This window comes from Podarcis raffonei, chromosome 8, assembly GCF_027172205.1.
Source record: "Podarcis raffonei isolate rPodRaf1 chromosome 8, rPodRaf1.pri, whole genome shotgun sequence".
Taxonomy (NCBI): domain Eukaryota; kingdom Metazoa; phylum Chordata; class Lepidosauria; order Squamata; family Lacertidae; genus Podarcis; species Podarcis raffonei.
The window spans coordinates 57,008,566-57,028,385 of record NC_070609.1 but is presented as its reverse complement, the minus strand read 5'-3'; the positions used below and the strand labels follow the sequence as shown (position 1 = coordinate 57,028,385).

The 19,820-nt window shown below is 44.6% G+C and overlaps 1 protein-coding gene and 1 long non-coding RNA gene across 3 annotated transcripts; one reads left to right on the top strand and one right to left on the bottom strand.

Annotated features, from left to right (window-relative positions):
• Window positions 1-3,163: 3,163 nt before the first annotated feature.
• LOC128419460 (uncharacterized) lies at window positions 3,164-19,541 on the top strand. Its single transcript, XR_008331854.1, has 3 exons — window positions 3,164-4,533; window positions 5,743-5,908; window positions 19,439-19,541. It is a non-coding gene; the product is annotated as an uncharacterized LOC128419460 (long non-coding RNA).
• Window positions 7,353-14,090, bottom strand: SNX20 (sorting nexin 20). Of its 2 annotated transcripts, XM_053400176.1 has the most exons (4): window positions 12,990-14,090; window positions 10,664-10,830; window positions 9,845-9,996; window positions 7,353-8,972 (listed from the first exon to the last, which is right to left on the bottom strand). In XM_053400176.1, exons 2-4 carry the CDS (start codon window positions 10,821-10,823, stop codon window positions 8,304-8,306), a joined length of 981 nt encoding a protein of 326 aa, XP_053256151.1. In that variant the 5' UTR covers window positions 10,824-10,830; window positions 12,990-14,090; the 3' UTR covers window positions 7,353-8,303. The 2 variants fall into 2 exon arrangements, with proteins under 2 accessions (XP_053256151.1, XP_053256150.1); XM_053400175.1 differs by lacking the exon at window positions 12,990-14,090 and having other exon boundaries at window positions 10,664-10,979.
• Window positions 19,542-19,820: the final 279 nt, after the last annotated feature.

The window sequence follows — 19,820 nt, the reverse complement described above, 5'->3', positions numbered from 1 at the left end:
AGAGTTTTAGTTTCTTTTCACTGTTATCCTCCCCCCCTTTTGCAAAAGCCCCCACCCAAAATACTCTGCTTCCCATTGCCTTTGTACCTAGCATTTCCCTCTCCCCCTCCCTTCCCTAAAAGATTTGATGATGCATTGTGATTTTCCTTTTCTACAGGGGCTTTATGAAGGGAGCTGGAGGGAGTTCTCATTAGTCTCACTGACATCTTTTATCACTTATCAGAGGAACAAGCAAACGGAGAGCGATTCCTTTGATCATGGCAAAAGGAGAAAGAGTATTAAAAACTCTATGAAGATTTGCTAAGTAGAAAGTGGGAAAGACAGTCTGTAGCGTGTTTCAAAGAAAGAAACATGATTTAAAGTTGCCAGATTTGCTTGTATGTATTAAAGAATTGTTAATGATGCTGCATCCTATGTGTGCATCCTTTATCCCCCCCCCCACTTTCTTTTCTTTTCTTTCTTTAAACAGGCAAACAAGCGCTCTTCAGCGGTAAGGGCAGGTGATATCAATGGGACTGAGGGAGGGGGAAAAGATGCCTTGAAAGATGGGTCGTCTCAAAGGGATTTGCGGGTTTCTGGTGGGGAAATGGTTGAAAAACAAAAATAAAGCTAGGAAAGTAGTGCACGATTGAGTTCTCATGGGAGAGCTGGGCCTGAATGCCTTCAAGGTTCTTTTCCCTTTGAGAGAAAGGTAGGATTCTTGTTTTATTTTATTGGGTGTTAGCGGGGGAGAAATGTCTGCAAAAATGGGAACATCTTGTCGTTATCCTCCCTGAGCTCAAGGGCCCTCAACGCTCAAAGGGACCTGGAGAGAAAGGCTCGTCTCTTCTCGGTATTGCAGGTGAGAATAAAGTGTTGCTATCTAGGGAAAGGACCGTTTCGCTGAGCTGATTCCCCCCCCCCCCCAACATTATCACCGATAGTGGAGCCGATTTTTGGTCACACCCACCCACCATTAGCTCTGATATTGGAGGCATCAGTGCAGGGCCAGCATCAGCACTTGGCATCCTTGGGCAGTTGCTGGGGCCCCAGTACCATGGCAAGGTCCGCTACTGACATCTCCCTCCTTTGCCTCCTGTGATGGCCTGGAATTTGGACTTGGAGGCTGAGCCAGAGCTGGGGCTTGAGCCTGAAGGGTCCTCACCTGCGCTGGATCCTCAGGTGCAGGCACCAGCTGAGTCTGCTCTGGCTCCTGAGGTGATGGAGGACCCATTGCCTGCAGGTGCCCCACTCTTAGCCCCGTCAGGGGAGGCTGAGGTTGCCTCTTGGTCTGGTAACCCTCCAGCCTCTCCTGAGCTGCAGAGGCTCAGGGCAGAGAGGCGGAGGGAACTAAGTTCCCACAGGAGGAGTGCTCGCCTCCAGGCCAGGAGAGGCGAGTCATTTGTGGACCGGGGCCACCCTATGCCTCGGGGCAGATAAAAGCCAGGCAGCCCGGCCCAGTCCCAGGTTGCATGAGCAACATTGTTGGTAGCCTGTTCCTGCCTGCACCCTGTCCTGCTCTTCTGCCAGAGTTCCTGACCTCACCCGACTCCCTGCCTTGGACCCAGCTTCATCTTTGATGGACAGCCTCCATACCGCACCCTCGACCTCGGACTGGACTCGGACCTCGCCGCATGGTTAACCCTTGGGACCAGCACACCTCCCCTTTAATTTTGTTTTCCAGCCCCGTTCTGTGAACAGCACTAGGTGGCCAGTCTGCTATTTAAATCCCCCACAATGCCCAAGAGCAATACTATGTCAGGGTTATGGTGGGAAATTTCAATGGCAGCTAGTCCCAGATGCCTGGCACACCTCAGATAAGCTGTTTACGACCCACTGATTGGATAAAATGGGCCTGGAAGAAGCTCAGTGGCCATGTCACCATGACACAAAGTGAGGTCTCTGCTGCAAGAATGGATTGTTGTGTACCAGAGTACACATGCTTCACTGTGTTTTTATATATTTATATTTTTAATATCTTGTTAGAAGCTGCCCAGAGTGACTAGGGCAACTAGTCAGATGGGCAGGGTACAAATAATAAAATTATCATTATCAGGCAGGCAGATTTAACACCGATGGGATGCAGTCCATCCAGGGCGTAGGTTCATGTGGCTGTTCTTCCATGCTAGAGATGGAAAGATTTGTCCATTTCACTTTCTCTCAGGTTCTGGTTTTTCAGTCTTAAGTTCATTTCTCTACATTTCTGCATCTGTTTGAGGAGTTAAAACTACCCCCGCCCCAAATACAGGCCTCGTGAAAATTCCCAAGCGCTTTAGTGCAATTTTCTCTTAATATGCGCTCATTTTTCCCCACTATAATGTTATTTCCACTAATATGTGCATTTTTTGCTCACCTTTGCCTAATAAGCACACCTTTGTACATGTTATTTGGTTAGAGAACTGCGCCACAAAATTCAGAGAAGTGCAAACTTTGAAGGATATTGGTGTTTTGCAAATTTTGCAAATCCATTAGGCTAGTATTAAACTCCAAATCAAATTGTATTTCTGAGTTTCAATTTTTTCTGCTGGTTTTTCTTGTACTTCTGCAAACTTCGGGGTCCCCCCATGCCTACTGATAGCTTCCTCTTGAGCTGGGATGGTGCCTGTTGGCTCCATAACCATTCGCTCTTGAAGAATGTGACACACTCATGACCTGTCAATGGCTATTACATGGACAACCCTTAAGTTGCTGTTGTGCAAATCCTCAGTTTTGTGCTCCTTAGTACAACTGGGGGCCTCTCCAGACCCTGTGGTTTCCCCATGAAGAACGTGCTGCCATCATTAATTCTTCAGGTAGCAACACCATTTCAGCAAGATGCTGATTCTTTGAGATTGCATGACTCATACCTGCCACTGCAGCATCAACCCCCCTGCCAGTGGCTAAGAATGTAAGAGCCTTCATCCCTTTGCACCACCCAAAAGGTGTAGAAACATCTTTTTTTCTTTTTCTTTTTTTAAAAGAAAGCTGCTATTCTCTGGAATTTGAAATGTATACTTGGTCGCGGTGAAGCATAACAGCCCCCCCCCCCCGGTACTTGAAAAGAGCATCTTCCCCCAACAGTGTCACTGCTGATGTCTGCATGTGCAGTCCAGCTTAGATGCCACTTATTAAAAAGTAAGAGTTAATTCACTTTCATTATGTTTCTAGTGTTATGTTTCTAGAGCTGCAAAGTGTTTGACGAAGACCTGAGAGACCAGGGTTCAAGTCACCACTCAGCCATGAAACTTACTGGGTTACCAGTCACTTCCTTCCAGCCTAACCTACATCACAGGGTTGTTGAGAGGATTAATTGAGCAGGGAAGTACCATGCGCTCTACCTTGAGCTCCTTCGAGAAAAAGGTGGAACATAGATGAAGCAAATAAAAAAATATTATTAGGATAGCTGCGCCTCTCTTCATTTATGGAGCTCCCTGAGGTATCAAGCTCATGGCTGTTGGAAGAAAAAACTGGGAGTAGATGGGGCTTTAAGGAAATAAGAAGAGGGTGCTAGATCAGGCGAATGGCTCACCTAGTCCAGCATCCTGTTCTCACAGTGGCCACAAGTAGGATCTAAGCAAAATAGCAGCTCTCCCCACTTGTGATTTCCAGTAGCTGACATTCAGAGGCACACTGCGTCCAACCATGGAAGCAAAAAATAGCTGTAATCTTTTAAAGCCGTCCAAGTTTGTGACTACTGCTGCCTCCTGTGGGAGCAAATTCTGTAGTTTAACAATGTGCAGTGTGAAGAAGTTCTTTCTTCCATCCATGAATTCTAGTGTTATGCAAGAAGAAGATATATTAGGCCCTTCCAGATTTTCACCATGTTCAGATGAAATTCGGTCACATGCCCGCAAAAACAGGTTGCACAATTATAGTTGATTGGGAGATCTTGCCCAGTAAACCTTCTTCCAGGTTCATGGCTGAGTGGGGATTGGAACCCTGGTCTCCCAGGTCCTAGTCCAACACTCCAACCACTAACAACACCAGCTGTTATGACTCGGAAGTCCTAACGGATTTTTATTTCAGAGGGGTGGGTGGGTGGGTGTCTGACAGATAACCCACTTCAGTCCTGCAGTGGTGATGAGGGGAAAGCACTTTGCATATGCTTTGTGGCACTGTTTTCATTAGAATCCTCAGCAGTAAAAACAAGTTGAGAGGTTGAATCTTGGCCCAAATTAGACCCTTTGCGGGTGTCCTGGTAAGAGTTTGCCATTTTGAATGGAAGTCTGTTGGCGAGGGTGACAGGTGACTTATTAACCCCGGCTAACATGTTAGCTAAAGAAAACGCTGGATCTCCACTTTCCCTTCAACCGTGCAGAAAAGAGTTCGTTTACTTTTGCTCCTCTCCTCCCCTCATTATTTGATAGTTCTTTAAAGAGTTGCAAGTTTTACTTTGGCTGCTTTTGATCAGAAGGAAACGGCAGTGCTGGAGCCGAAGCGCTGCAGTGTCTCTGGCTTTGAACTCACCAGGTCTAAAAGCCTGCAAGAATATTTTCCCTTTCAGCTTTCTAGCCTGGCTCATACAACTTCCTGATAAAGGGATATGTTAAATTGTCCTTAAGGACGACTAGAAAGGTAAGCTTTCCCATCCAAAACTCACAATGGAATTGATTTAAAAAAATAAAAAAATACGTGCATTAAAAATTTAAATGTTAGCCTTTTGGAGTAGAAATTCTTTCTTTCCAATATTCTGCCTTCTAAAAAAGTTTTTTTTTTAAGTGCTAAGTTTGTGGTGCATGCCTACAGCCATGGGTTCAGTCAGTGCGACAGTGCCCTCTAGTGGTATAAGCGTTAATCATAGGTGTGAACTGTTTATTACTGTGACATTTTCCAAACTCCCGATCATGGGCACAATTGCTTTTAGGAATTAAAGTGGGAGGCACGCTCCGTCCTGATGCTAGAAAAGGTTTTACTTTAACACATTTAAAAGTAAGAACTGTCACTGAAGAGTTCACCCGCTGTGTTTCAGTGTGAGTAACTGTTCTGGGTGTGATTTCTCTGAGGACGTCTCTCAGAGAAAGCCAGTGTGGTGTAGTGGTTATGAGCGGTAGACTTGTAATCTGGTGAACTGGGTTCGATTCCCCTCTCCTCCACATGCAGCTGCTGGGTGACCTTGGGCTAGTCACACTTCTCTGAAGTCTCTCAGCCCCACTCACCTCACGGAGTGTTTGTTGTGGGGGAGGAAGGGAAGGAGAATGTTAGCCGCTCTGAGAATCCTTCGGGTAGTGATAAAGTGGGATATCAAATCCAAACTCCTCTTCTTCTTCTTCTTCTTCTTCTTCTTCTTCTTCTTCTTCTTCTTCTTCTCCGTATTTAGTGCGAAGGAGACCAACCTATAGCAATGAATCATCCAGAGACACAGTGGGCACCCTCTTCCATTTACTTTGGAAGTAGGAGGGTGTCCTGAAACAACTCAGTTGGTTAGAGCGTGGTGCTGATAATGCCAAGGGGCATAGTCTTGCATTGCAAGGGGTTGGACTAGAAAACTCTCAGGGTCCCTTCTATGATCTATGAACCAGGAACTACTGGATCAATGTACAGCTCCCCCTTGTGGTGAGCCATTGAACTGCAGGTGGCCGGTTTGCAGTGAAATACCTTCAGGTCCTAGACGGACTCCACCCACCCAGGCTGGCCATTGGAGCCTCTTAGACAAGGAGGAACATAAAAGGGCTCCCTGTGACAACTGAGTTTGGCTTGAGCAGCAGGGCCATCCTGAACTCTGGTGTGTTCTTGCATTCATGGTTATTCACCAATCTTGATCCTTGACTTGCTTTTCTTTCCCAGTGCCTGGTTTGTCCTTCAGATCAGATCTACTCTTCAGTTCTATCGGCCAGTTTTTCATGACTCCTAATTCTGGCTCACTCCAGACTTCTGCCCACGGCTCAGTCCCGCCCAGCTGGTAATACTGGAATTACTGATTTATTGGAAACAAGAGCAAGAATGAATTGGGGTAGGTGGATTAAATTGGAACTAATTCTTAATTTGCCTTCTTATAAAAAATGTTTGACACAGCTCCCTCTATTGGAGATATAAAGTGTCGCATTGCATCTAGGAATGGAGACATGGGTAGGCAAACTAAGGCCTGGGGGCCAGATCCGGCCCAATCGCCTTCTAAATCCGGCCCGCGGACGGTCCGGGAATCAGCGTGTTTTTACATGAGTAGAATGTGTTATTTAAAATGCATCTCTGGGTTATTTGTGGGGCCTGCCTGGTGTTTTTACATGAGTAGAATATGTGCTTTTATTTTAAATGCATCTCTGGGTTATTTGTGGGGCATAGGAATTCATTCATATTTCTTTTCAAAATATAGTCTGGCCCCCCACAAGGTCTGAGGGACAGTGGACTGGCCCCCTGCTGAAAAAGTTTGCTGACCCCTGATCTAGGAGCTTGGTTTGCAGAGTTTGTCTTAGGGAACCCTGGGAAAATTTCCCAACCCAGTCTTGCAATTGCCGGGGGCCTTGGGGAAATCCCCTGCACCCTGGTTTTCAACCTAGCAAGTTTTCCCCTACCAAACAGGTCCAGAGATCAATGTGCTATGGACAGCGTATGGATTGCCAGGCACAGCAATAGTTCCAGATGACTCTAGTGAGTGAAACTCATTAGCATTCTTCAACAAACAGTGAGGAGGGCTGGGCGGGCGGGGGGGGGGCACAAAATGAATAACCAGCTAATGAGCACTGATTGTGAGGCAAAAGTGGGGAAGAGCACAGGAGCCTGTGTATGTGAAATGATACCTTGTGCAGGGAATAACTTGCCTGCTAGTGTTTCAGAAGCTGCCTCAGGGACGTCATCTGCTGTTTGAGAGAGAGATGCCTGCACTATTATCTACTTAATGGCTCAAATGATGTAATAATTGATATGGAAATAGGCCCAAACTAAGTTGCTTGTAGTTCAAATCCCAGAGGCTGCTCAAAACTGTCTGCCCAGATTTTATTTAAATTTCCTTTTTGGGGAGCGGGGTGTGTGCAGCCGTGGCGGTTTGTTTGTAATGTGCTTTTCTGAGGCTTGCAAAGAGCACGAGACAGATGTTAGCCATCTCCTATTTCTTTTGAGATGAAACGGCTCCAGACTGGTGTTCTGACTGACACTGATTATTAATATGTCAAGAGAGAGTCAACATAGCTGAGGCTCCAGGTGGTGCAAACATCGCCCCCCCCCCAACAGCCAGACAGAAGGCGTATCTTCATCTCAGATGTAAATTGGTATGAGAGTGATTCCTAGGGAATTCTGGGTACTGTAGTTCTATGCCCAGGAGCCCTAATGCAGAAATCTCACCAAACTACAAATCCCAACTGTTCTTCGGGGAAATGCTGGCTGTTAAATGGCTTTTCTCCTCAGTCTGGGGAACCTGCGGCCCTCCAGATATTGCTGGACTCAAACTCCAACCAGTGTGGTCAATATGGATGTTATTTATTCATTTAGATAAACGTATAAACTGCTTAATAAAAACCAACCAACCAGCTTCTAAGGGGAGGTTCTAATAGGATTCCTTGCAATACAAAACAATACAAAAAAATTATTAATAATTCATAGAAAAGGAAAGCAGCAAATACTATTCACATATAATAGGGATGGGAAACCTTTATCAGCCCAAGGGCCACATTCCCTCCCGGGCAACCATTTAGGGGCCACATGGTGGTGGTGGATGGAGGCAGATGCAAACATGGGTATGTGGATATTATATTTAATGTGGGTACATTTTATGTAGAAACCTCTGCCTTATACTGCACAAAGGTAAGAGTCACACCTCTATCATCACACACCTTTGCCTCTAGCCCCACCTGCCAGTGGCATGTTGCAGGTGCCACATAATACCTGTTCCACATCTGTAAGAGATCAGTGTTTTTTTGTGGCAACACACACACTTTGGAACTCCTTGCCTATTGACATTAGGCAGGTCCCTTCACTGTACTCTTCTCAGTGTCTGCTAAAAAACATTTATGTTTACATAAGCCTATCTAGAAATGCAGAATGCTGACATGTGCTTTAATTTGGTTTTTAGCTTTCTACTGATTTTTATTATTTTTTGAATGTCTTAAAAAGTTGTTTTTAACTGTTGCTACTGATAATCTAATAGTTTTTTTTCTTTTTACAAACTGCTTTGAGGTTGTTGTGGGTTTTTTTTACAATCAAGCGGGATATAAATTGTATTAAATAAATGAAATAAGTTTGGCTCCCAGAAAGTTGCCCATCAGGAAATGTGGCCCTTGGGCTGAAAGAAGGCTCCCTGCCTCTGGCCTAAGCAAAAAAGTCCCAAACAGGCTTTCATCCTTCATCCTTCTAGAAGGTGTGCCAATTGCTTAATTATTGTCTTTACGCCTTTTCTGCACCTTTCCCAGCTTCTCTCAGTCTATGTACTCTTGAACTGCAAGTTCTTTTAGGGACACCATTTTAGTTAGCCGTTTTTTGGCCTTCCTTTCCTCCATCTTCTCTTGGAAGTATAGAAAGTCCTTGCCAAGTTCGTATGCTAAGGAAATCATTGTTTCCAGCAGGGGCATGTAGTACCTGTGACCAGGATGCTTCTCAAGGCGTAGCAAAGCTTTCTCTCCAAATTCGTAGGCACCTCTGGAATTTTCCAGATCTTTGTGACAGACGACTATGGCACAGAGAGTTGGGACCAATAGGGTGGGCCGATGCTTGACAAGTTTCTCTTGCAGAGCTATAACTTCCAGAAGTACCTCCAAAGCTTTGGTAAACTGTCCTCCCCGGAGGCAACTATAGGCCTCCTCCAGTTCCGGTCTCACTAAGAAGTCAATGAATATTCTAGATGTCCGGGTGTATTCCATGGAATACAGAAGCCGCAAGTAATCTTGGAAGGCTAACTTCCTCTCGATGATGATTTCGTCTGTGAAGTTCCCTGTCATACACTTCTTGGGAAATACAATATCCTCCATTTCATCATAAAACTCCTTCAGAAGATTCATGTGCAGCTTTTCGAAATCTGAATACCGACGCTCAATTACTGATCTGTTGCTGTCGAAGCTGCCCGTCTGGATGATGAGGATCTGGTACGTCTAGCGGGCAACACACAAATGAAACAATTGAGAAAAGCTTTGGTGGCTCAGGAAGAAGGCTGGCACTACTGAAGCCAGCAGCACCATCAGGACATGGACTTTGGAGCAGATGCCCAGGCCCCCGCTCAGCAGAATGAGCAGGAGGGGCCCCCCAAACTCAGTAGGGCTGCCTTAACATGTTTTGAAATAGTCTTAAAGAGGGGTAGTTGTGGTGCCCCATTCAGTGCAGATTCTGAACTCTGCAGAAATGATCGTAAATATCCCCGTTTGGAAAAGGCCCATCTAGTCTAACATCCTGTTCTCAGTGGCCAACCAGATCCCTGTGGGAAGCCAGCAAGAAGTCCTGAATGCAACAGCGCTCTGCCCACTAGGATTTCCAGCAACTGGTGCTCAGGGACCTACTGCCTCCGACAATTTAGGTATAATGTACAACATAGCCATAGTGGTTCTTAGCTGGTGATAACCTTATTCTCCATGAATTTGTCGAAGCCTGACGTAGAAAACTGGATTTGGCTGATGGGCTAGAGCTGCTAGACCGTTATCTCCTGCCCCCTGCATTGCAAGCCATGTTTGACAGGTGGTCAGGGAGCGTTATGTTGCAGAATGCTTTCCAATGGCATTCTGAAGCCCCCGGCAGAGCACTATTTTTCAGAGTGATGGTTTTTCAGAGCACTTTGCAAGCTGATCGTTGGTTCACACAAAGCTGTGTGCGCATTACTTTGCAAAGGGTGGATTGGTGGTGCCTGCCAAACCCCTTTTGGCTGAGCCATGCCTCGCACCTGACATCGTATGACATCACATGTAGAACAGTGGTGTGGTTTGGCCAAAATGTCTCCAAATGTTTTCACCCGTACAGGCTTACATTTGCTTACCACATATTTAGAGAAGGGCTTCTCTACAATTCTGGCTGACGGGATTTCGAAAAGGACCTTGACTTCTCTGAAATTGCGCTTCTCATTCCGCCAGTATTCTTGGAGTTCCTTAGTTGTCATGGAAGAGTTGGGACTTTGGACTCTTTCGTCACCTAAAAGAATGTATATATTTACTGAGTCCTTTTGGGGGTTGGGGTTGGGGAATATGTTCTAAAGTGCTCTAAAGTGTGTATGCAGCTGTACGCAGACAGATAGATCCTTGGGAAATTGCTTAGGTATGGGTCCTGTTTTCAGACATAATAGAAACCTTTCTCCTAATTTGATGACTCCTCCAATATGAAACCATTTCCATAGACAACAGTTTTATTGCACTAAAAGTAGAACATTATAGGGCTACTCCAGAGTCCCTCGGAAAGAGGGATTGATTGTTAAACCACTCTGGGAATAGTGAGAGCTCTGTGAGAGGAATAAGGGTCTCCTAGCAACTCTCAGCACCAGTAAAAGACTACAGTTCTCAGGATTTTTCGGGAAGAATGTGGCCTGGGGAGGGTCACAATGTCCAGAGTGGTCTGTAGGGACACCAGCGGTGCTAACTTGAATAAATCGGGGGGGGCAGGTAAGCCCTGCCCCACATAAGCAATCATTTGACACGGTGCACGCACACCATTTGAATGGCATTGCCCATCAACTTTTTTGAGGGGCTGGCCCCCTCATTATTTTATTGGCCGCTAGGCACTGGCTTCTATGAGGGTCACAATTGATCTCTGGACCTGAGGTTTCCTCACCCCTGACTTGCAGAGTTACCTGTCCAGGCCTTACCTGAGATATCAGTGGGTTCTGTCTGCTCCTGGGTTGGCTGAAATGAAGTTAGGGTTTCATAGCCATCTCCTTCATCTGAATGGGCGTCATCAGCAGACTCGGCTATAACCCCTTGGACTTCCTTGTGATGGTCTTGTAAGCAAGGTTGGCCTTCCTCCATTGCGGAGCTGTCAGAAATAGACTGCCATTTCATTTTTAAAAAAATCAAAGTTGTTTACAACAAAAATATGTAAATACGTAAAAAACCATACAGTAAAAACATATTAAAAATTTAAAACAGACATCAATTAACCATTGTGGGAAGATGCCCTCTTAATTGCCTGCATAGGCCTGATGGAGTAGAAAAGTTTTCAGCAGGCGTTTAAAAGTTAAAACGGAAGGTGTGTGCTGAATCTCTGTTTGCAGAGTATTCCACATTACTGAACTGATGACCCTAAAGACACAGTTTCTGGTTGTTGTCAACCGAATCTCACCAGCTCGAGAAATGATCAGTGATGCTCTTGCAGATTAACTCAGTGATGGAGCTGGGATATAAGGGTTCATGTGAATTGTGTACTTTCCCACTTGTTTGTGCCATACGCCATGTCTCTGGGCCCCATAAAAATGGGTCTCTACATACACCTCCATACATCTCTCTATCTTCAGTGCAGGCAAGCAAAGGGACCTCTTCTGACACTTGTTTTCAGGGCCCACCCTACTCCTGTTAGTGTACTCTTAACTTTTAAATTCTGATTTTCAGATTGTCGCAATCCCCCTCGGGACTTGCTGGTGAAGGGCAGGCAATGAACTGAACTGTCATCATTTCATTTTTTAAATGATTTTATATTTCAAGTAGCAAAAGATACCCAAACAAGGAAAACAGAGCTTAGTAATTGTACAGAAAAGAAAAGAAAAATAGCAGCTGGATGAATGTTGCTACCAAACATAAGTCTGTCATAACTCTGCCTCTGGCCCCATCCACCACTAGTATGTGACCCACAACGTAACGCAGTCCCTGAATTGAAAAAGGGTTCCCTATCCTGGCTTATAGAGAGTGGAGGCAGATCCCTGCCTCTGTGAGCAAACCCAGGCAAAGACTCATATAGAAAGGAGCGAGAGAGGGTAGCACCACTCCCCTAGGTGTGCGGATCATGACAGCTTGTTGTTATAAATGTGCCTCCGTATGGTGGAACGCAGAGACAGCCACCTACGTCTCTTCCCCTGACATGTAACACAACATCAAACTGTCATTGTGAGTTAACTAAGCAAACTGGGACCAGGTCCCCTCCTCCCCCAAAGCCACTTCAGATGAAAAACGAGCCATTTTTAAAAGTAGGTTTCACGTTCAAGCCTTCAACCTTTCATAGCCGCAGTCGGCCGCCGAACCGGTGACATGCTAGTAATTGCAATAGTTCAAATAGCTAAGCCCACGTTTCCGAAGGTGTTCAAAAGCAGCATGAATAAAGAGCCTGTCATTTTGGCATAGGTGGCACATTAATGGAGGGAGGGAAAATCAATGCAAACAATCAGCTTTAAACTTGCAAAAGCAGCAGCTTCCACAAATGGTCATTAACAAGAATTTCACCTTTAAGATGTGGGAGGAAAAGAGCAGTTAGCCTACTAACTTGCGGACCATTTTTTCCTCTCCCTTTCCTCCCACCTCCTGCTCATTAATGTTCACACTTGCAATCATCTCTAAAGTAATCTATGTATCCTAGTGTAGCCTCACATTCTAGAGTTCTGGATCAGACTCCATGGTTCCTTGGGTGTGGGCAGGGAGGCAGCTGCCCCCCTAAAGTAAGTAAATAAAAAATAATTAACTGATCAGTTGCGTCACAGATCTCAGTTCTGCCCTCCCTAACATAAAGCCTGCACCCATTAAAATAAATATTGGTTACAACCATGCAAGGTTCTACGTTGCCCACTATCCAGAGGACAGCCAGGCATTTCTGGAAAGCCCCTGCTTGAGCTTTTTACTGCCAACAGTATTGTGGAGGAGACTGGTTGGCAGGAACCCTGAACACAGAGCTGGTTCAAAGTTCTTTTGGGGCGGCACCTTCAGGGGCCCCTTTTTGAGTCAGTTTGCCCCTTCCTTGCCACTGTGTTCAGCTGCTCTCCTCCTCTGCCACACTGTTTCTGCCATCTTGCTCTTCCCAGACATGGCCAGAGAGCAAGCAAGGACTGCTCAATTATTCAGTGATCTAGCTAACAAAGGAATTAATAAAAGGCAGAAACCAACACCCCTCTCCCCATATATATATATATCACACATTTCTGTAACAAATACCTAACTAATTTTACTAACTGCTACCTGGCCACCCACAGATCACAGACATAAAATACTGACCTGGTTAATAATCTAGAAATTGTTTCCCTGACAATGGTTTTTAGAGTCTCCAGAACTTCATGGCAGCTGCGTTTCTGCTTTCTCAAAATGTCCAAAAGTACCAAGTTTCACTTTACATCTCATCAGCCAACTTCTCTTTTTTATTGTACCAAAGAAGGAAGCTGTGTTTGGACTTCCTGGTTCAGTTTATTTGCTCTTTGTCGAGAAGGCACTTGCTGCAGTAATGAAACCAGGAGAGAAGCTTCAGTGTGTGCTGTTCCACATATTCTGTGTTTAAGAGAGATGGTGCCTGTTTTCTTGCTCTGCGTTGGAATAGGGGACTAGTGTGCCCCTCCCCCCATTATGTCTCTATTAGCACAATTAGTTTCCCTGCTAATTACATTAATATGATGAGCCAAACATGGCCCGTCCCACGTGAAAACTAGGCAAGCAAATAGTACTACAATCCACAAAGCCCAATTGAATACATAAAAGCAGGAAATTGGAAGTTTTTTTTAGTCTGGGAGCCGCTTTCCCTTCTGGGCAACTTTCTGAGGGCCATGTGCCAGGGATTGGTGGGGCCAGAGAGAAAAGTGGGTAAGGCAACAAATCATCATTATTTTTTAATCTTTCATACAGGTGAGTTTCTCCATACTTTCACATTCCTCTTTCTGCCCTCCATCCAGACAAGCAAAAGGCATTCTCAAAGTACAGGCATGGATGGATTCCAGCCAGGCAAAAGCACTCAAGGTGTGAAGCAAGGATAGGTGAGGGGTGTGGCCTGGAGGGAAGGGGTGTGGCCTAAGGAGAGCTCCAAGGAGCAGTTACAGGACATTCAGGGATGCTTCTGACCTCCGGGCCTGAGATTCCCTGCTCCTCTTTTAAACCTTCTACAGTGCAATTGTAAGAATGTTCTATAGGACCAGAGGCATTATGCATCCATGGAGGAGAGGACCTTTTCAGTGGTGGCCCTCAACACTGAATTCTTTTTGGCACCAGTTGATTTTATTTGCCCGGGTTTTAAAAAAACAATTTTCCATATTATTTGAGCTGGCTGAACAGTTTTGGACCACTTCTGGACTGTTGCCATCTTGTGAGCAGGGTTCAATTGCATAATGTCAAATTGAGGTTGCATAATTAAAATAGTTTTGGGACCATTACGCAACAAACCTACTTTTTTTTGGGGGGGGAATGGTCCTTTTTCTGGTATAGAAAGTGTCACAATATGTATTGGAAAGTGTGGGATAATGATTGCTTGATGCATGCTCACTAAATTACCAGTGTCTTACAAGCTTCTGCAAATTTTGTGCAAACAAATTATTATTATTAAATTATTATTTATTAAATTTGTATATCTCCCTTTACCTGAAGATCACAGGGCAGTTGACAGCATAAAAATAAAAAATAAGAACAGGAAATACATAATAAAACAAAAACAAACCAGTAATCCCCCCTCCCTCAAACACATTTAAAAGCCCATAGAATGTTTAATCAGCCAAAGTCCTGGTTATAGAGAAACATTTTCACCTGGTGCCTAAAGATATGTAATGAAGGCGCCAGGTGAGCCTCCCTGGGAAGAGCATTCAACAATGAATGCTTAATATGAATGTTGCCTGGATGCACCCTTAGTGTACTACTATTTGGAATTTATTGTGGTTTGATTCTTATTATTGTATTCTTTAATATTGGATTGATATTTGGTGTTTTTTATATATTATTTCAGTTGGCATCTGTCTTGGATTTAAATTTTTGTATGTATGTGCTGTTGTTCTAAACTGGTTTTTATATTTCAATAGTTTTTTTAAAAAATATGATTTTATATATGCAGTTGTTTTAACTGAAGTTGTTTTAACTGCATATATGTAACAGTTTTAAAAATATGTTATTATATTGTAAATCACTGGGGTGCTTCATGGGAAGTGATTCATAAATATTACTGTTGTTGTTGTTGTTGTTGTTGTTGTTGTTGTTGTTGTTACCACCACTCTGAAATCCATGCTTATTTCAACATACCCGTATTTTTCGCTCTATAACACGCACCCGACCATAACACACATGTAGTTTTTAGAGGAGGAAAATCCGTAGCCATGCCACCCGTAGGCATTCCCTCCATAACACGCACAGACATTTCCCCTTGCTTTCTAGGAGGAAAAAAGTCAGTGTTATGGTGCAAAAAATACGGTAAATAAACGTTTACACAGATGTAACTCTTAGTTCAGTGGAGTTTTCTCTAGGATGTGTGCAGCCCTAGAGTACTAGACCCAGACTAAAGGCCAAACTTAACACAGAATTTATTTATTTTCCTTTCCTCCTCCTTGGAGTTCTTCGTCGGGAGTTTTGTGTTTGATCCTGCTTGCTGTTTGCCACTCAGCGAGCGTGCCGGTGGCATGCCATCTGAAACTTATCCTAAATCTGCCAATGGATATGTAACCAAGAAGGAATATTTCCAGGCTGCACAAAGCCCCCTTGATCTCTCTAAAGCAAAAGGAAACGGAGGAGCAAAGAATCTCCTTTTTCTTCTTTTCACTGTACTCAGCAATTTGAAGGCTCAATGGCTTGGTTATTGCCTGATAAGCAGGTCACTGTTAAAATAAGCTCTACAGATGTGTGAGCAGACAGTTCCTCAACTATAAATATAATTTTCAAACGGCTTCCTGTCAAAAACCACAAAAAGGGGTGGTAGAAATCTTCTCGATGATCACATCCACAATGAGGTCGATCGGTGAAAGAAAATGCGGATTAGAAATGGGTTAGTGTAATAACAGAGGACTGATGAGTACCAATTTACTGTTCGGATTTATGAAAAATTAATTTCCTCCAAGATCTTTGTTTATATAGGACGTACAATATAAAACCTTATTTTCAAATTTCAAAAAGTGGATGCTTTTTTTTTTTTTTTTGTAAGTGGCTATGGCTTAAAGCATGTTTAAGCAGTTCCCAAGATACTTGCTTAGAAAGTTTATGGGACAATCACTCTCCCCACATATGTAAAAACATTTCTTCTAAAGAGCTCAAAGTGGCAGACAGAATGGCACACAAAGTGGCATTCTTCTTCTCCATTTTATCTTCACAACAACCCTGTGAGGTAGGTTAGGCTGAGAGACTGTGACTGGCCCAAGGCCACCCAGTGAGTTTCATGGCTGAAACCTGCTCTCCCAGGTCCTAGTCTGACATTTATAAATATTTATACTCTGAATAGAATTTAATTGAGCCATCCCACTGTGTTTTAGGTATTGTATCAATGCTTCAATTTCTAGCACAATATATCGTAAAAGGGCACGTTAAATAAAGAAAATCTCAGGCATTGTTGGTAAAGTTCTAGTCTGACTGTCACTGCCACTATTCTATTTCACTCTTATTTTTTGCTGCATTTTCCCCGTTCGTCTGCTAATGTTGCTCATACTATCTTTGTTGTTGTTTAGTCGTTTAGTCGTGTCCGACTCTTCGTGACCCCATGGACCAGAGAACGCCAGGCACCTCTGTCCTCCACTGCCTCCCGCAGTTTGGTCAAACTCATGCTGGTAAGCTCGAAAACACTATCCAACCATCTCGTTCTCTGTCGCCCCCTTCTCCTTGTGCCCTCCATCTTTCCCAACATCAGGGTCTTCTCCAGGGAGTCTTCTCTTCTCATGAGGTGGCCAAAGTACTGGAGCCTCAGCTTCACAATCTGTCCTTCCAGTGAGCACTCAGGGCTGATTTCCTTCAGAATGTAATATTAAACACAATGTAATATTAAATAGAGAAGCCTTATTACAGAAGCTGCCCTGCAATAGTGAACAATTTAAGTGCAGGAACCAGTTATGGTGTCTCAAAGCAACATGAAAACCGCAAGCTAGAGCGCTGGCCACCAATTCAGGTGACTTTAAAAGATTCTGGGTTGTTGCATCCCATGCTAGTCTAGTCCTACTCAGCAGGTGCACTCAGCAGGTGCACTGAAGTTAGTGCACATCAGCATATGACAAACTGAAGTGTATTCTTTTCAATGAGTCTACTGTTAATATTTTGTCCTACTATCAGTTGCTGAGATTCACAGGAGCCATCTTCTGAAGAACATTGAGGGACCCTGATGTGACGTCTTGACGTTGCGCACACAAAGTTGCACTACGTCCTGACACCGCTCCATGCCCAGCTCTGTGTTTGACTGCAACAGGGTGTGTGTGTGTGGACTCCTCAAAAAAAGATTGTGGGGCCCCAAAATGCCTCAGCCCCCTGGAGCTGGTGCCTATGCTGGGAATTGTAAGGTCCTGCTTGTGAGCTTCCCATAGGCATCTAGTTGGCCACTGTGAGAACAAGTTGCTGAACTAGATGAGATCCAGCATGGCTCTCCTTCTGTTCATATGTTAACCAGAAAAGGAAACAAGGCTAAATGAGCAGATGCACCATCACAATCAGCCATGCTGTCAAAGATCAGCCAGGCAGAGTCTCCTTTGCCATATTTAACAAAAGCAAGATTGTGACTTGCCGCTATACAAAGAGCAGCAAGCAAGTCCATCTTTTGACAAGGTATACAAACATGTCTTCAAACCCAGTCTCATATATGGAAGCAGCAAGAACATGCTCCCTCCCCATCTAATATACAAGTAGATACTTAAAGGAGTCAACTATGAAGAAGGTGCTCTTGCAAACAAACAATATTGAAATGCATTTAATGTTCCCTCTCATCTATAGTTGAGGGGGTGGGGGGAAGTATCTCATTCATTGCCAATATGCCAGTGGGGTGGTTCTCTGATGTCTCTCCATGGAGAGTTTTTAGCTGAAGAGGCAAATGAAACTGGAAAGAATGAAGCACACTGGACAAAAAGGTTGGGTTGGAAATATTTTAGGAAACAGCCTCTGACCAGCGTCTTTGGGACTCTTTGGGATTCAGCCTTGGATCTCTTTCTTCGACACCCTGTACGTAAGTTCTTCTTTGGTATATCAAGGATGCTGAAGGTACCCTAGAGATGTGAAAATAAGAAATGTGCGCATGAAGCAACAGAATAGCACAACCTCACAGAATCCCAGAAGTCTTAACCATAGCTCCATTTCAACATCTTCTCAAATTAGCCTGCCTGTATCTCATTGGTAAGGGACGCGGGTGGCACTGTGGGTAAAACCTCAGTGCCTAGGACTTGCCGATCGCATGGTCGGCAGTTCGAATCCCCGCGGTGGGGTGAGCACCCGTCTTTCGGTCCCAGCTCCTGCCCACCTAGCAGTTCGAAAGCACCCCCAAGTGCAAGTAGATAAATAGGTACCGCTTTATAGCGGGAAGGTAAACGGCGTTTCCGTGTGCTGTGCTGGTGCTGGTTCACCAGAGCAGCTTCGTCACGCTGGCCACGTGACCCGGAAGTGTCTCCGGACAGCGCTGGCCCCCGGCCTCTTAAGTGAGATGGGCGCACAACCCTAGAGTCGGACACGACTGGCCCGTACGGGCAGGGGTAGCTTTACCTTTACCTATATCTCATTGGTAAAGCATTGGTCTTGCTTAGTGAGAGGGCATCTGCTTTGCATGCAGAAGGTCCCAGGGTCAATCCCCAGCAACTCCGGGTAGGGGTGGGAAAGCACCCTGACTGGAATCGTGGAGAGCCACTGCCAGTCATTGTAGACAACGTTGAGCTAGATGGACCAATTGATGGACCTCTTTGGGAGCTGCCCAGAGACTTGTGCTCGTGGGGGGACAATATGCATACCATTGAATAAATGAATAAAATAACCTAAGAATATTAATGGCCTAACTTTTAGTAAGCTTTTGTGTTTTCATTTTGTCGTCAGCTGCTTTGAGTGTCCTTTTTGGAAAAATACTTTTAATAAATATGAAATCTTTCCAGAGGTTCTGTGAAATGGAAGAAAGTCAGGACCAGTGAAAGACAACTGATACACACTTCCAGACTTGGCAATTAAAGGAGAGGATATGGGAAATGTATAAGCCCATGTAATGCAGAAGAAACAGAAGTTGTGTACACACACATTTCAAAGCACACTATTTCCCCCAAAGAATCACAGAATTCCCAGCTCCCTTAACAAATTGCAGTACCCAGGATTCTTTGGGCAATTGATTCACCCCAGGTTCCACCCTGCAAGAGAATATATGGCTGACTAACCAACTTGGCTCTTCCATAAGTCTTAACCATAGCTCCATTTCAGTTAGTTGTCCATTCCTAGGGAGCAGCTCCTCCACAAGAGCCAGGGCAACATCACATCTGTGCAAAATCTCCTTTGTCAGAGCCTGGATCAATGCTTCCTTCAGTGAAGGCTTTGTCTTTATGGAAAGCAGCACTCTCTCAATCTTCTCCTGCTGGTCCAGAATGACTCTTTTCTTCTTCATCACCCACACAGGTATCATCAGGTTCTTTCTTCTTAATTTCCTGCTCTCTTGGTTTCTCTGTTGGGCCACATGCTTCTGCTTCATTGCTGGCTAGTGTGTCATAGCCCTTCCACTCTTCCACATGTAGCTTTACCAGAACATCTGTCTGTTCCATGTTCTGTTCTAGACACAGCTCAGAAGCACTGTTCAGCAGATCCTCATCGTCCTTTGTCCCGTGCATCATAGCAGCAATCTCCAAACTATTGCTGTCCCTGAGATCCGGAATGTCATTGGATAAGATGTCGTGGACTATCACTGGCTCCACACCTCGTGTGTTCCACTTGGTTCCAGAAAAGTCAAGCATCCTTTTCACTGAACTGCAAAGGAACCAAATTGATCATCGGATGGAGATCTGAATGGATAAGGACTACTTTGCTGGGGTGAGCTAGCTTCACTTTCTATGGAATCATAATATTTAAAGCTTGCTGTGGCCATGGCCTCCCTTATCTCTCTGCTTGTATGTGCCAAGACATCCTTGTCCATGACCTTCACTCAGTGGTGGCTGGTCC

Excerpts from the sequence above, each read along its gene's own strand:
- SNX20 (XM_053400175.1), bottom strand. The coding sequence starts at position 10,856 with ATGAAATGGCAGTCTATTTCTGACAGCTCCGCAATGGAGGAAGGCCAA. Across the intron at positions 9,997-10,663 it reads AGAACCCACTGATATCTCAG|GTGACGAAAGAGTCCAAAGT; the intron begins GTAAGGCCTGGA and ends ACATTCTTTTAG. Across the intron at positions 8,973-9,844 it reads AGCCCTTCTCTAAATATGTG|ACGTACCAGATCCTCATCAT; the intron begins GTAAGCAAATGT and ends GTTGCCCGCTAG.